Source organism: Apteryx mantelli, chromosome 1 (genome assembly GCF_036417845.1).
Source record: "Apteryx mantelli isolate bAptMan1 chromosome 1, bAptMan1.hap1, whole genome shotgun sequence".
In the NCBI taxonomy this organism is placed as follows: domain Eukaryota; kingdom Metazoa; phylum Chordata; class Aves; order Apterygiformes; family Apterygidae; genus Apteryx; species Apteryx mantelli.
The window spans coordinates 87849555-87861824 of record NC_089978.1 but is presented as its reverse complement, the minus strand read 5'-3'; the positions used below and the strand labels follow the sequence as shown (position 1 = coordinate 87861824).

Here is a 12270-nt window from a genome sequence, read left to right as displayed (position 1 = left end):
AAAAAATCTTACTCTTATCCAGTGTTTCAGTGGTAAAATTTATTCAGTCTTTCTGAACTAATAAATGTTATGTCTTTAAGTTTTTTGGTTTTTTTAATACCCTTCAGAGTATGATGAATATAACTTCTCTTAGCCCAAACACAGGCTTCTATGTGATAAAGTAATATTCTGAAGAATTAGAAGTAATTTTTTTCTATTGTCTTTGCTTCAGCCTATCATTTTCCTTCTTATTACATACAGAAAGCATGTCCTCAGCTGAATCTATACATGTTCACTGTTTCTGAAAATCTGTGAGCATTTTAAAGCCTACAGAGAGAATTAGTGTCCTGCCTTTCAACACTCAAGCTTTTTGGGGCGATAGGCAAAAAACTTTCATAACTTAACTACTTGTTGCAAACAGTCTGTAAGAGACCTGTGAATAGCCCCAAAAATCCTGTGGTAAAATGACCAGACCATCCTTGCTTTTTAGTAATAGAGATTTGCTTCATTTAGGAAAATTCAGAAGTATTCTGAATTTCTTTGTATTCTTGTATGTTCCATCTACAGCAAGTAAAAGAGTATAAATGAATGAATTTTGCAGTAAAGCTTGTTGTACCTGTTTTCACCATTATGTCATCTCTCTGCAAATAAGTGCTCTGTGACTGAATATAATCGCCTATGTGGAATCAAGCTAAACTGAAAAATCTTTTATTAAATAGTCCATTTCATTAATAAGCTGATATGAAAAGAGGAATAAAGGAAAAAAAACCATGTAGACTTCATGTGCTATCTCAACTTACACTATCACATCAAAATCTTCTCTTCTTTCATATTCTGCAAACTGTGTACGCTATCTTCTTAAAATGTCTTTTCAAAAACTTTCAGCCTTCTGAATTGTTTCAGTGGCCGAGTGATATAAGAAAAACTCAGATGTTCTCTTTTACTGGATTTTTTTTGTGTGTTGTTGAACTGGATAAGAAGATGCATTCTGAAAAACCATCCTGGTTTTCTCTGATTCCACATTGTAAAGCAGTCAGAGAATTGTGGTTTAGTTTTGTATCTGAATTTCAGTCACTTTGAAGTATTTACATTAATGTAGCATGTATTTCAGATTTTTAATACTAGAAATGCCAGTTTCTCATTTGAATCTGTGAATAAAAAATGACAGTATTAATGACTAATAATAATCATTCTCATTAGGTTCATTGAGGAACCAATAAGAAATAATAATCACAGTTGCTTATGATAGCCACAGGCCCAAAGAGGAAAGGAAATTGGTTAGATTTCTTGATAGAAAAAAGCACAAAATTACCTGTCTTTAGATCTGGAAGAGAGGATAGAGATGGAGTCAGGAACAAACCCAGGTAGGTTTGCTGTAAACATAGAGAATCAAAATTTTTTAAGTTAGGAATGGCACAGATCTGGCCACATTAGAAAGTAACTTGTAGAACCATAGATTTTCTTTGCGTGAATCGGTGCTAAAAGGGAAAGAAATGGATACTTTTCCAGTGGTTTTGTCAGGTATTTTCTGATATGATCCAGAAACCTTGGATTCTGTCCCATGGTCTGAAAGAGTATTTGTTGCAGTGGTTCTTCTGCTTGTTGAGCAAAAGCTCAGGGCCTTTTCCCATCTCCTTGTTCAGACTGCTGTTTTCCAGTACTGTTTCTTTTCCACACATGGCTACCTGTCTCAGGTCTCTTCTATGCACTGTCCTGTCCCAGTCTCCACCTCTCAGGTGTCTCAGTGGCAGTATTTTCCCCTGAGCTCACTACCTGATCTAAATGACTATCCGGATAGACATTCTCTCTACACCCAGTCTCTTCATCCAGCCAGTTTTTCTCTCCCCATGTGCTCCTTGTCCCTGCTCTGTAGTTCTATTTTCTTCCTGTCCAACCAGTCCCAGTTTCCTGTCTGTTGGCTTCACATCCCATCTGGCTTCATCACTCTCTTGGTTATCTCATCCAGCCGCAGACCCTCGCAATTCCTCCTTGGTTCTGCATGTTTCCCTCTGCAGTCTTAATGCTCCTTCACGCTAGCTCCTTTTCTGATGTTTCTCTGCCTTTTCAAAATACTGTATTGCCCTCACCAGCTTCCAGTTAAAGCCAATTTGTCTAACAAACCCTAGGATTGTTTCTCTGTGGTGTGTCCACATTACCATTTTGGTTACAATCAGGAGCGAGGTTTGTAGTGCATCTCTCACTTGTCCATCTCCAGTTACTGTGCTTTGCTTTGCCTCACAGTCAGGTCTTGGAGGACATGAACTAGACTCCTTTCAGTTGAGAACTAAACTACAAGCAGTGATGAAGGAGTGCACCTCATTATTCCAACTGCTGGTGGCTGGTCAGTCAAACTAGTCCAGAATAAAGCCCAGAATTTGTACATTGTGCTGTTGCATCCTCAGCACCAGCTGCTTCACTCCTCAGTCATTATCAGCCTACACTCAGCTGCCTCCACAAGACATTCATTGTCCATGTCTCCTTTCCCCTTTTCCACCTTTTTTCCTGCATCTGTCTTCAATTGAACCTTCAACCATGTTGCATAAATTCCTGCAGAAGTGTCTCTGAGAGTATGAGGGACTCGCTGTTCTCAACCTTGGCCCATTGCAGCCAGGACAGAGAAGATCATTTTAATTTCCTGTATCCTTAGCCAGAACTTTCTCAGGTTGATCACAGGAGATGGTCCATTCACATCTGGCTAGGACAAGGGGCTAGGAGAAACCTGAGGCTTGGAGGATGGCATCTTCAGAGATTTACACGTTAAGCTTACTCAGTCTGTGCAAAACTATCCTTTACTTTTTTATTATACAAAGAAAACAATTACTAATTTTTAATTAGTTTTTTTCTCAATAACATTGGTGTTTTTTTTTAAGGGCAGGTATTAAAGTAATGTCATTTGGTCTGGCATAGTGCTCCATTTGCTTTTGTATTCATTCCAAGATATATACAGTAAATGTCTGTGTGGTGTGCATGTGTACACACATGACGGCACAGAAGGAAAGCCACTCCGCATTTAACCTGCAGGTGAAGAGAAATGGTTCTGCAACTAATTTGGTGATCATATTTATCATCCATACTGTTACAGATCTATAGGCAAATGGTGATAACAGAGAAGGTAAAAATAAATTATACAGATTGATTGGAATAATTTATTTCATTTCAGCAAAACATCTAAAACTTTGATAATTGGTATCATAGCAAGTGAATAAAATGTAACCTTTGCAGCATTTCATGTGTTCTGCATTCATGCCCTATTTATGAGTCAGAAGAACACACTTCAGCTCCTACCACATCTACCTGTTTTTTTTCAAAATGGGTTGGAATATTTACAAGATTAAATTTTAATTAAATAGGTTTCTTCACTATACCAAAGATCATGTGTTTCACTAATCTTAAGCCACATAAACAGGACTTTTTTTTTTCCTCCAAGCAGGAAATTTAAATTATAAAAGCAGAAAAATGTCATGGTATATGTCAATTCTATTTTCTCTCTTAAACTTTATTTTAATGAAGTTAATTGTGGTGAAATATAGGACAGATCTGTGGTCTCAAGTCGTGTAATTCTTAATGTTAAGCAAGGTCTGATTACACTCAACCTTTGTGTGAATAAGATTTATGGGAATTTTTAAGCAATCTGTTTTCTTCTGTTATTAAATTTTAGAGACCTAAGAAACCACCACCTCCATCAGCTCCTGTCATCAAGCAAGGATCAGGTAAGGTGTAGCTGATTTTGTACAGCATGTGTCAGTGAACACATCTCAGTCTAAATATGTGTATTCAAATGTATATAGAGCTCATCTACATCAAAACTGATATGCAGGAAATGTATAACCAACTAGTAAATCAGAATCAAAATGTGAAAAGATGAAATAACCCTGAAAGACTGTGATCTGCTTTTTGAATCTATTACAGGCAAACCAACCATCTGCACCATTTTAAACAATATATTTTGCCCTCTTAAACCTGCTAATTTGGAGCAAGCATGATATTCTAGAGTTTAATTTTTTAAAGTAAGCTCTCCAGTTCCAGAGACTGTATTTCTTGACTTAAGTTGATTGTGTTCATGTCTGTAGTATTAGGCCCTAAATGCTGGAATCTAATATCTGTTGTAGGGAACCACATCCACTTTATGCCTATAGATCTGATCTATTCTAGAGATAAAGAGCTTTTTTCCCATCATGTTAGGCAACTTGGCTGTAATTCAGTGGCCCCGTCTGAGTTATAGCTCAGACCTTACAGATCTGCATGAATGCTGGAGCCCAGCGGTCTGTCTCCAGGTTCTATGCTATAATTAAGAATTTGTGCTTTTCAGTACACTTTGTAATCATAAGTATAAAGCTTAAAGGAGTTATCTTGACTCTGGTTATGTAGACAATTGTTTTGCAAATATATTAAGGGGCTGACCATGTTCTCCAAATGGATGAGTGTTATCAAGGCTATTTTTGCAATATGTTAAACTGAGTTGTGTCTAAATACTGAGAGGCAAAGCTAGTTGTATTTCTATTTGTAGTTCAAATGAGACCTTTCAATAAAAATTTTCAAAAGTGCATGGGTAATTTAGATTAGTAAATTCTACAGCAGCTTTCCCACTTCCCCCACTGTTGGGACATGTTAGAAAGAAGAAAACTAACATAGCCAATCTAGTCAGATTTTTATTTTTCTTTTCACTGTGGTCTGTTCCAACTTTCAGTGCTTTAAAAAGTAAATTTCCCTCCATTGCAGTCTTGACCTACTAATAGAAGTAGTAGTTACACCAGTACAATTTACTGTGAATCAATAGTTTGTAATTCAGATAGTTTAATTCTACCAAGCAGTTCTTTGACTATGGAATCATGACTATAAATATGTTGTTTGCTTATTGACATCCATGGTTTATTCTCCGTTTCTTCTTGAGACTCCTGAAAACATAAAGAAGATTTAATTTTAAGACCCTTGATCTAACGGGATGATTGTCTGAAGAGAGCAGTATAACTTTGCCATCTAGTGGTGCTTGCATATTAAAGATGTCTTAGTGACAACTAAAATTATAGCCTCCTATACATTTTGGAAAACTTCTATAAAAGGTTACATTTCTCTCAATTTATACTCCTCTCATATTTCTCTAATGTAAAATGGGAAAATAATACTTTTAACTTGTTTCTTCCTGTTTGCATCCAACACGTTTACTGTGTCACCATAGCAGGGTAATGTGCCCATTTGCAGAAGGAAAAACAGATGTATAAGGGATGCAGTTTGGTTAAGGCCACCTGAGCCTGTGGCAAAGCCAAGGCTACTGTTCTTTGTTTTCATAGTCCGTCTTTGACTAGTCCTTGTTGAGTATGCACAAGAGTTTCTTCTGAAATGCATTTAGAGGTGAAAATCATTCTGTTCTTATTACCATCCTGCCATCCTCTACTGTACCAAATTATCACTTTACCAGGATGACACTGTGTTTTACCACATCTGCACCTGTCAGGCTTTGCTGTTAATGGTAGGTAACAATTTCCAGTAATGTTTCTGCATATTTAGCCTGTCGTAGCAGGATGAATAAACTGAGAACTGTCAGTTGCAGGCTAAATAATTAAATATCAGTATGTTCTGATGCAGGGTATAAAATCAAAGCAGAAAAGTACAATTGGTCTTTGTCTATAGTACAACTGCTACCCATGTAAAGGAGGGGGCTAGTTTGTATTATAGTGAAGCTGGAAGTTTATGCTTCTAGTTTAAGCTGTAAGCAGACCATCAGGGCTGTCTGTGTTAGGCTACTTTAAAAATTAAGTTGAAAACCTTAGAAAATTTTAAAAGTGGAAGTTCCTTACATAGTCATTGAAAAGAAACAGACATTTAACTCGATCTCTAGGGTGAGCACCCACTGAAGGGTGGCAGTACCCTGTTGAATGCCCTTGGGAACTTGCCTGAAGCTTACCTGAGCTTCCTTACAGCCAGCATGCTCCAGTGGCCCTCTCCGGGCAGCTACGCCAGGGGCAGCATGGTACGTGCCTGGTACCTGCATTAATGTGGGGTCAGGACTCAGGTAGGGAGTACACCTGAGCCTGGGAGCTCGTAAGTGTTTGTAGGTCTGTTGCCGTAGACATGGCGCAGGAATGTCCATCGGTGTGTTGATGATGTCCATTAATCATACGGTAATTATATATGGGTGGCTACCTAGGTATAGGTGCCATTTCTCCTTGAACACACTAATATGTGCAAGATTGTCAAGATGTGCTTGACACAACCCATATGTTTAGAATGGCTTTAACTGGATACTAGCAGCAGTTTTTTCTTTCAGAAGTAAAATATTTTTATGGCAATTCAGAAGTATTTATTGGCATGATAGGTTATACAAATGTTGCCTATTCAATAGCACAGTTATATATAGAAACAATAGCTGATAATCACCACTGATGAGCAATTTGCACTAATGATTACTGATTTCTAGGAACCAGCTGCAGAAGAGAGTTGTAACTGCACATTCAGAAAATGTAAATGTATTTGAGAACTGCATACAATAGAATAGACTGAAGCAAAAAATTACCTCGTACTCCCTGCCCTACCTCCTCTGTTTTTCTTGGATGTCATCTACTGTAATTTTTATTGAAATACTAATAGTATTACCTAAAGAAGTTTTCAACACTGCTAAGTTGAAATGGTATTAGCACCTAGTAGCTAGCCAATGCAGTGAAGCCAAAATCAAGAATAGTGCTTCTTAAAAAATGTGGGCTAGAAGATTGCATCTTGCATGTGCCAGGGAATTTGTGCAAAATCTTCCAGTTGTTGCTGCTACTACTTCTCTTATACTCCTCAGAGTAACAGAAGCTGCTATGTTAGGGTCCCTAGTACTTCCAAGACTATGGTAACCTTCCAAGGTAAGCAGATGCTTACCTGAACACCTCTAGGCCAAAAGCTTTCATTTAAAATGCCTGTAGTCACTCCGAATGCTGTCGTTACTAATATTCTCATCCTTTTAATGTGTGGAAGTGAACAGCTAGTATTAGAAGTAAAAAGACTGTTGGTTTTTTTTTTTTTTAATTTAATGGGAAATAAAAGCTGTATATTCATCTTTCTCAAATATTTTCTTGGCAGAAATGCCACACTAATTGATCTGTTACAAATGATTTTCCTCACTATTGAATTGCTCTCCAGTTTAGTACGTCTACAGAGTTAAAGGATTACAAAATTTAAATTTCTGTCCTCATGTAAAAATCTGTAATTATTGAAATTTTTCAGAGAATGTTGAAAATGATGAATGGGCATGTTTTTTTCAGGTTCCCTCTTTGCAAAGCGTGAACTTGATGGTGAAACCATAAACATGCAATTTCTTTTTTGTCCTTTATGATGTAAGCAGTTATATTTGAAAATAGATTTAGATTCAATTTTAGAAAGAAATTTTCAAAGTAGGAAAATCTAAAAAGTGTAAGAAATTGCAAAATTAAATCTCCTATAGCCTTGTATCAGGGCTTGTTGGCTTGTCAGAACTCCAAATTTTCTGTTCTTTGACAGGCACCACCGATCGAAAGCATGAAATCAAAAAGGTACCTCCTGAAAGGCCAGAATGCCTTCCTAATCGAACAGAAGAAAAAGGTATGAAATGTGCTTTCCTGCTTGATTTTTGCAGAAAGAAGGGGTGAATGGAATTGAGAGGCATCCTCGTTTCCTAGTTCCTCAGTAGGTAGATTTCATTAAGGGTATTATTTGGATGTTTATTTTCCACTCTAATAGATCTCTGATTATATGCATTTTGGAAAGGATCCCACGGTTGCTTTGAGGCTAAATTCAGAGAATTCAATTGTAGTGGGTATTGTAACAGTCCAGAGGTGTTACTTGTCCTGGCAGCCTCAAGGGGAGATATGCTCTCAATACATAAAATGCTATCAAAAGCTCAGTGCTCAGTAAAATGCAGGTCCTCAATGAAGTAAGGTACCCCAGTTTAGTGCATATTTTTATCTTAACATCTATATGCCTTGATTCTCTAGTTAAAAGAGGGTTGACATTTCTCCTGCATCGTAGAGGGGTTTTGTGAAGATATAGTCATTAATGCTTATGAATCACTCCATTATAATAGTGACAAATGCTCTCAGGCAAGCCTGTGAAGAAATAAAAAGATTCTGTCTTCGAAGCCAGGTTTGAACACTGTGCAGAAAATGAGGCATGGTACCATCGAGAGCACTGCTGAGAAAATGAACCCTTCAGTAGTGTGCTGAATAGCACTGGGAAAACCGTTGTATTGATTGTCTAATTGAAGATGGTGTCAAGTTACATACACCTAAGTGGACTATTCGATTGTATAGACAAGCTTAATTATAGGATTTCTTACCTTTTAAGTGCTTGAATTTGCAGCCTGATAAAAGGCACATGTATGCACGTGAGTAAGTGTATAATACACAGGTATAATTTAGTGCCAGAACATTCAGGTTCTGCACCAAGATCGATCTGTTTCCAGATAAATGTCTTAGCAATCTGGCAGGTGTTGTTTTAGCACTTTATCTACATATATTTCATTTTGGTAATGTGCAGTACATGATGTGGCTGTCTTCGCAATAAAAACCTGTGCTTTCTGTTTTTGAATTTGGAAAGCCAACTGTTGAAATGGTAGAAGTTTAAATATATTATTGTGCCAGGCTATAAATATCTGTAACTTTTTTAGATTTTGAAAAACAGGCACAGGAATCACGTCTACATTTGTAGAATACCAGGGGATGAGAGGAACTGTTCAGTGTGGTATGGCAGTATGGGTGGGCACAGGAACTTTCTTTATACTGTGGGTTGGTACAGGACAAAGCTTAGCCAGTCCTTAATACATAGTTGAGATTCTTGGACACTGACGCAGTATAAATAGTCATAGGAATAAGGGTGTGAAAATTATACAATACTTTGGAATAACTTCAAGGTACGTTACAGAGGACCAAGTGATTAGGTCAAGTAAAAGTGTACTGAATAAAAACTATTAGGCAGTGAACAATAATCACTTACTGGACTATTACAACTCTAATGTGTATTGTGTACTGCTGTCAACTTTGATTCCTATACTGATTTATTCTGTGCCTGAGATGTTCATATGCTATAACTTCTCATAGCATTCAGCTTATGTTCTTTATTTAAACAGAAAATGGAAGTGTGAGTTTTCACCGTCTTTACTAGACTACCTAGTAGCCCACTGGTGTGTTCCTAGCCAGTGTAACTCAAACCATTTAGAGTGTTTGGATCACTTAAAAACACAGTAATAAATTGGTCCCTAGATGTTTGATTGCTGTTTCTTTACTGAGAAAGGCAAACATTGAAATGCATTATGCCACCATTTCATTTAAGTTTTTCTGCTAGTATTTTCAGGGAAAAGAAATTTCTGTTGATTAATTCCGTGACCTATGATTCTCTCAGACAGAAACCCAGAACCCATAAAGTAATACCCTTTAATATTCCAAACACCTGTTATGTATATACAAAGATGTAATATTCACAACATATCGTGGACAGTATTGTCAAAAGAAATGGAGTGTTGACAGAGCAAGATAAGGAAAGTGAAACTCAGGTCCCACTGAGTTTTGTGCTTTCCTTAAGAAGAATCTAGTTTTCTATGGTGTGGCAGATGTGCTTAGTTTCTTCTGTGCTTGTTTGTTCTATGCTGCGAATTTAGAGCATATTATGTACATGAGTTATTCATGTGTTTTGTGCTTGACATAATCTGTTCTCCAAATGATCCAATTTTTTCATTGGGAAGCTGAAAAATTAAGCATATATCTGTGCTTAAACACCTAAATAAAAGGTCTGGTTTTTCAGAGGGGTTTACATCCTGCACCTGCACTTGAGCATATCTGTGATGGATTTTGTTGCTCTAACTGCATGTTCAGATTTTGGCCTGGCATTGCTGAATTTTAATGCTCGCATTTTCATTTAACTGTGTTTTACCTGAAACGCTCAAAATTTTTTTCAAAAATGATATTGCTTTGATTGTTCGATAGACCGGTAATAATATCCACCGTTATTATCTTTGTGTTTGTGCCCTTTTAACTCAGTATTGTCTCATAATATAATTTGATATAAGTTGTGCTCATGGGATATTATTCCATATGGTATGTAATTTCTTGCCATTCTTTTTATTTTTTACATATGCTCAGAAACCAGTGAGTTGCTAGCATCAAAAATGCCATTCACATTCAGACACTGCGCACACACTTCAGCCATGAGGAATTATATGCATAATATTCAGATGGTGCAGACATCTGATTTGTGGTAAACATTTTGGTTTACATAAAGAATGATTTAAGACAAAAGTGGGAAGAGCATAAGCTTATTCTTTTTGTCCAGTATATCTACAGTTGAGGAATTCTTGTTTAATTGTAGACTTGTGCAAATGAATTTCAATTAATAATATCTGTGTTCTTTTTTTCTGGAACTAATTGATTTAAAGAAAGATCAGAGAGAGAGCAAAAACAGTTAGACTTGCAGAAGCCTTCAGTTCCTGCTATACCTCCGAAGAAACCTCGGCCACCCAAAGCAAACTCTGTGAATAGACCTGGTACCTTGCCCCCGAGACGACCAGAAAGACCAGTTGTGCCTGTGACTCACACAAGGTATTGTTTTTCCTCTGTCCAGTGCTTTCTGGATTAATGGAAGAAAACATATTTATAGAATTTAGATTTTGCAGCTAATGTCACTGTTTGTTTCCTGGTAAAACATATTTAAAGAACCTAGAGGAAAAAAAACTCACCCTTCTAGTAATCCGGCTGTATCATAACTATCTTTTCAAGACTAGTGGTTTTGGACCATTCATTGCTAGTTCATTCCCACTAAAATGTCATAGTTTCCGTTGCAGAATGTTTGTGAAATAGCTACATCGGTATGTTGTGCCACTGTTGACTTACCTCAAATTATTCCAGCTTAACTGGGGCACTAATTCAGTGCAAGAGCTTGGTTTCTTGTACTGAGGAGCAGTGTTAGACAATAGCCATTTCAAATACTGTCAGCTTGGTTTCAGTCTGTTTTCTTTGATTGTTATAGATTAATTTTTAGCAAAATATATGCTTCTTCACAGCATGTCCTTTAAGCTGGTGCTGCTGCAGAACACTGCTTATCAAGTGACTTATGCTCTAGTGTTGTTCTGTTGTTATTCTGCAGTTTGTATGATGCTGTATATCAGAGGTGATGACAGCCTTTGACAAGCACTGAGGAACTTACTTTCCAACACAACTGTTAGATCCATTTACTCTCTACTAGAGCTGGGAAAAGGTTGTAGAAATTAAATGCCTCACCTAAAGTCCTAATCAAGTCTAGATGGCTACATTATAGTGATCAGCTTCTGGGCTGGGCACTGTAGACTCTCATATGCAATGGAGGGAAATAGGCAAAAAAAATAAAGGTAGATTCCTAGAATAGGGAGCAGCATATCTTGCAGAAATAGTAGAAAGAAGACATACAGAAATAATGTTACTATTGAACTATTAGAACTGTTAGCTGCCATTGAACTAATGGAGTTCAGATGTACTATATTAATAATGGTGGATTAAGTACCAGAATGGAGTATAGGATAGAGTGGGATAAAATAGAAATCCTAGATATTGATTCCCCTCATTCTTCCACATATGATTTGTTAAACAGACACTCTCAGCATGGTCTGAGGCACATAAAGAACTGGTGCTTGCCGTGTGCTGCCAGTTTCATTTTACTGAAGTGCTTTGACTGTGCAACCCTGAGAGCTTGCCCCTCTGTCCATGGGCTAGGGCCACAGCTTCTTTTGGACACCTTGGCTTTGAATATGCTTGTCCAATTTTTCAAAAGTATAGCCCACACCTGCTGATCACTTGGACATGCTTGAGAAAGCAAGTATTTGCTATGGCCTTTAGATTTAGCCAAGTGATATTTTCTTGGCAAGACCAGTACATATCCTAGTGTTCGGTTTGCTGGCGAGTCATGTAATGGTGTAGCTATTCCTTTGTTCTATGCTTTGCCCGGATTGCTATTGTAAATATTGTTTGAACTATAGCTGTGGTTAGCTGTTTTATTTCTCTTCTGCTTTCCTTTTTTCTAACTACAGAAATTTGTAATTAAATAAACCTTGTTTTATTTTTTCTCAGATGTTTCAATTTTCATGTTAACTGTGTGAAAAAGCATATCTAAATAGTAACTGTTTTGTTAATTATCCAAATTCTGCTGTGGCTAGCATAGAAAAAACACTTCATTCTTTGTGCCTAATACCATTATATTTGAAAGAGCTTTACTTGTGACAGTGATTAGATTAAAACTTAGAAGGAAAGCTGACTTTTAAGGTGATGATGATGCTCTTCTGAAGGTCACAAGTGCTAGCAGTTTCACTCTGAATTA

At 37.0% G+C, this 12270-nt stretch overlaps 1 protein-coding gene across 5 annotated transcripts in view; it reads left to right on the top strand.

Annotated features, from left to right (window-relative positions):
- SH3KBP1 (SH3 domain containing kinase binding protein 1) overlaps positions 1-12270 on the top strand; it is a 237483-nt gene that overhangs the window by 203760 nt on the left and 21453 nt on the right. For all 5 annotated transcript variants that reach the window (XM_067297098.1, XM_067297104.1, XM_067297102.1 and 2 more), the window contains 3 exons: positions 3638-3689; positions 7456-7536; positions 10361-10523. In XM_067297098.1, the coding sequence (XP_067153199.1) occupies positions 3638-3689; positions 7456-7536; positions 10361-10523 (296 nt within the window). The remainder of the gene's footprint in view (positions 1-3637; positions 3690-7455; positions 7537-10360; positions 10524-12270) is intronic.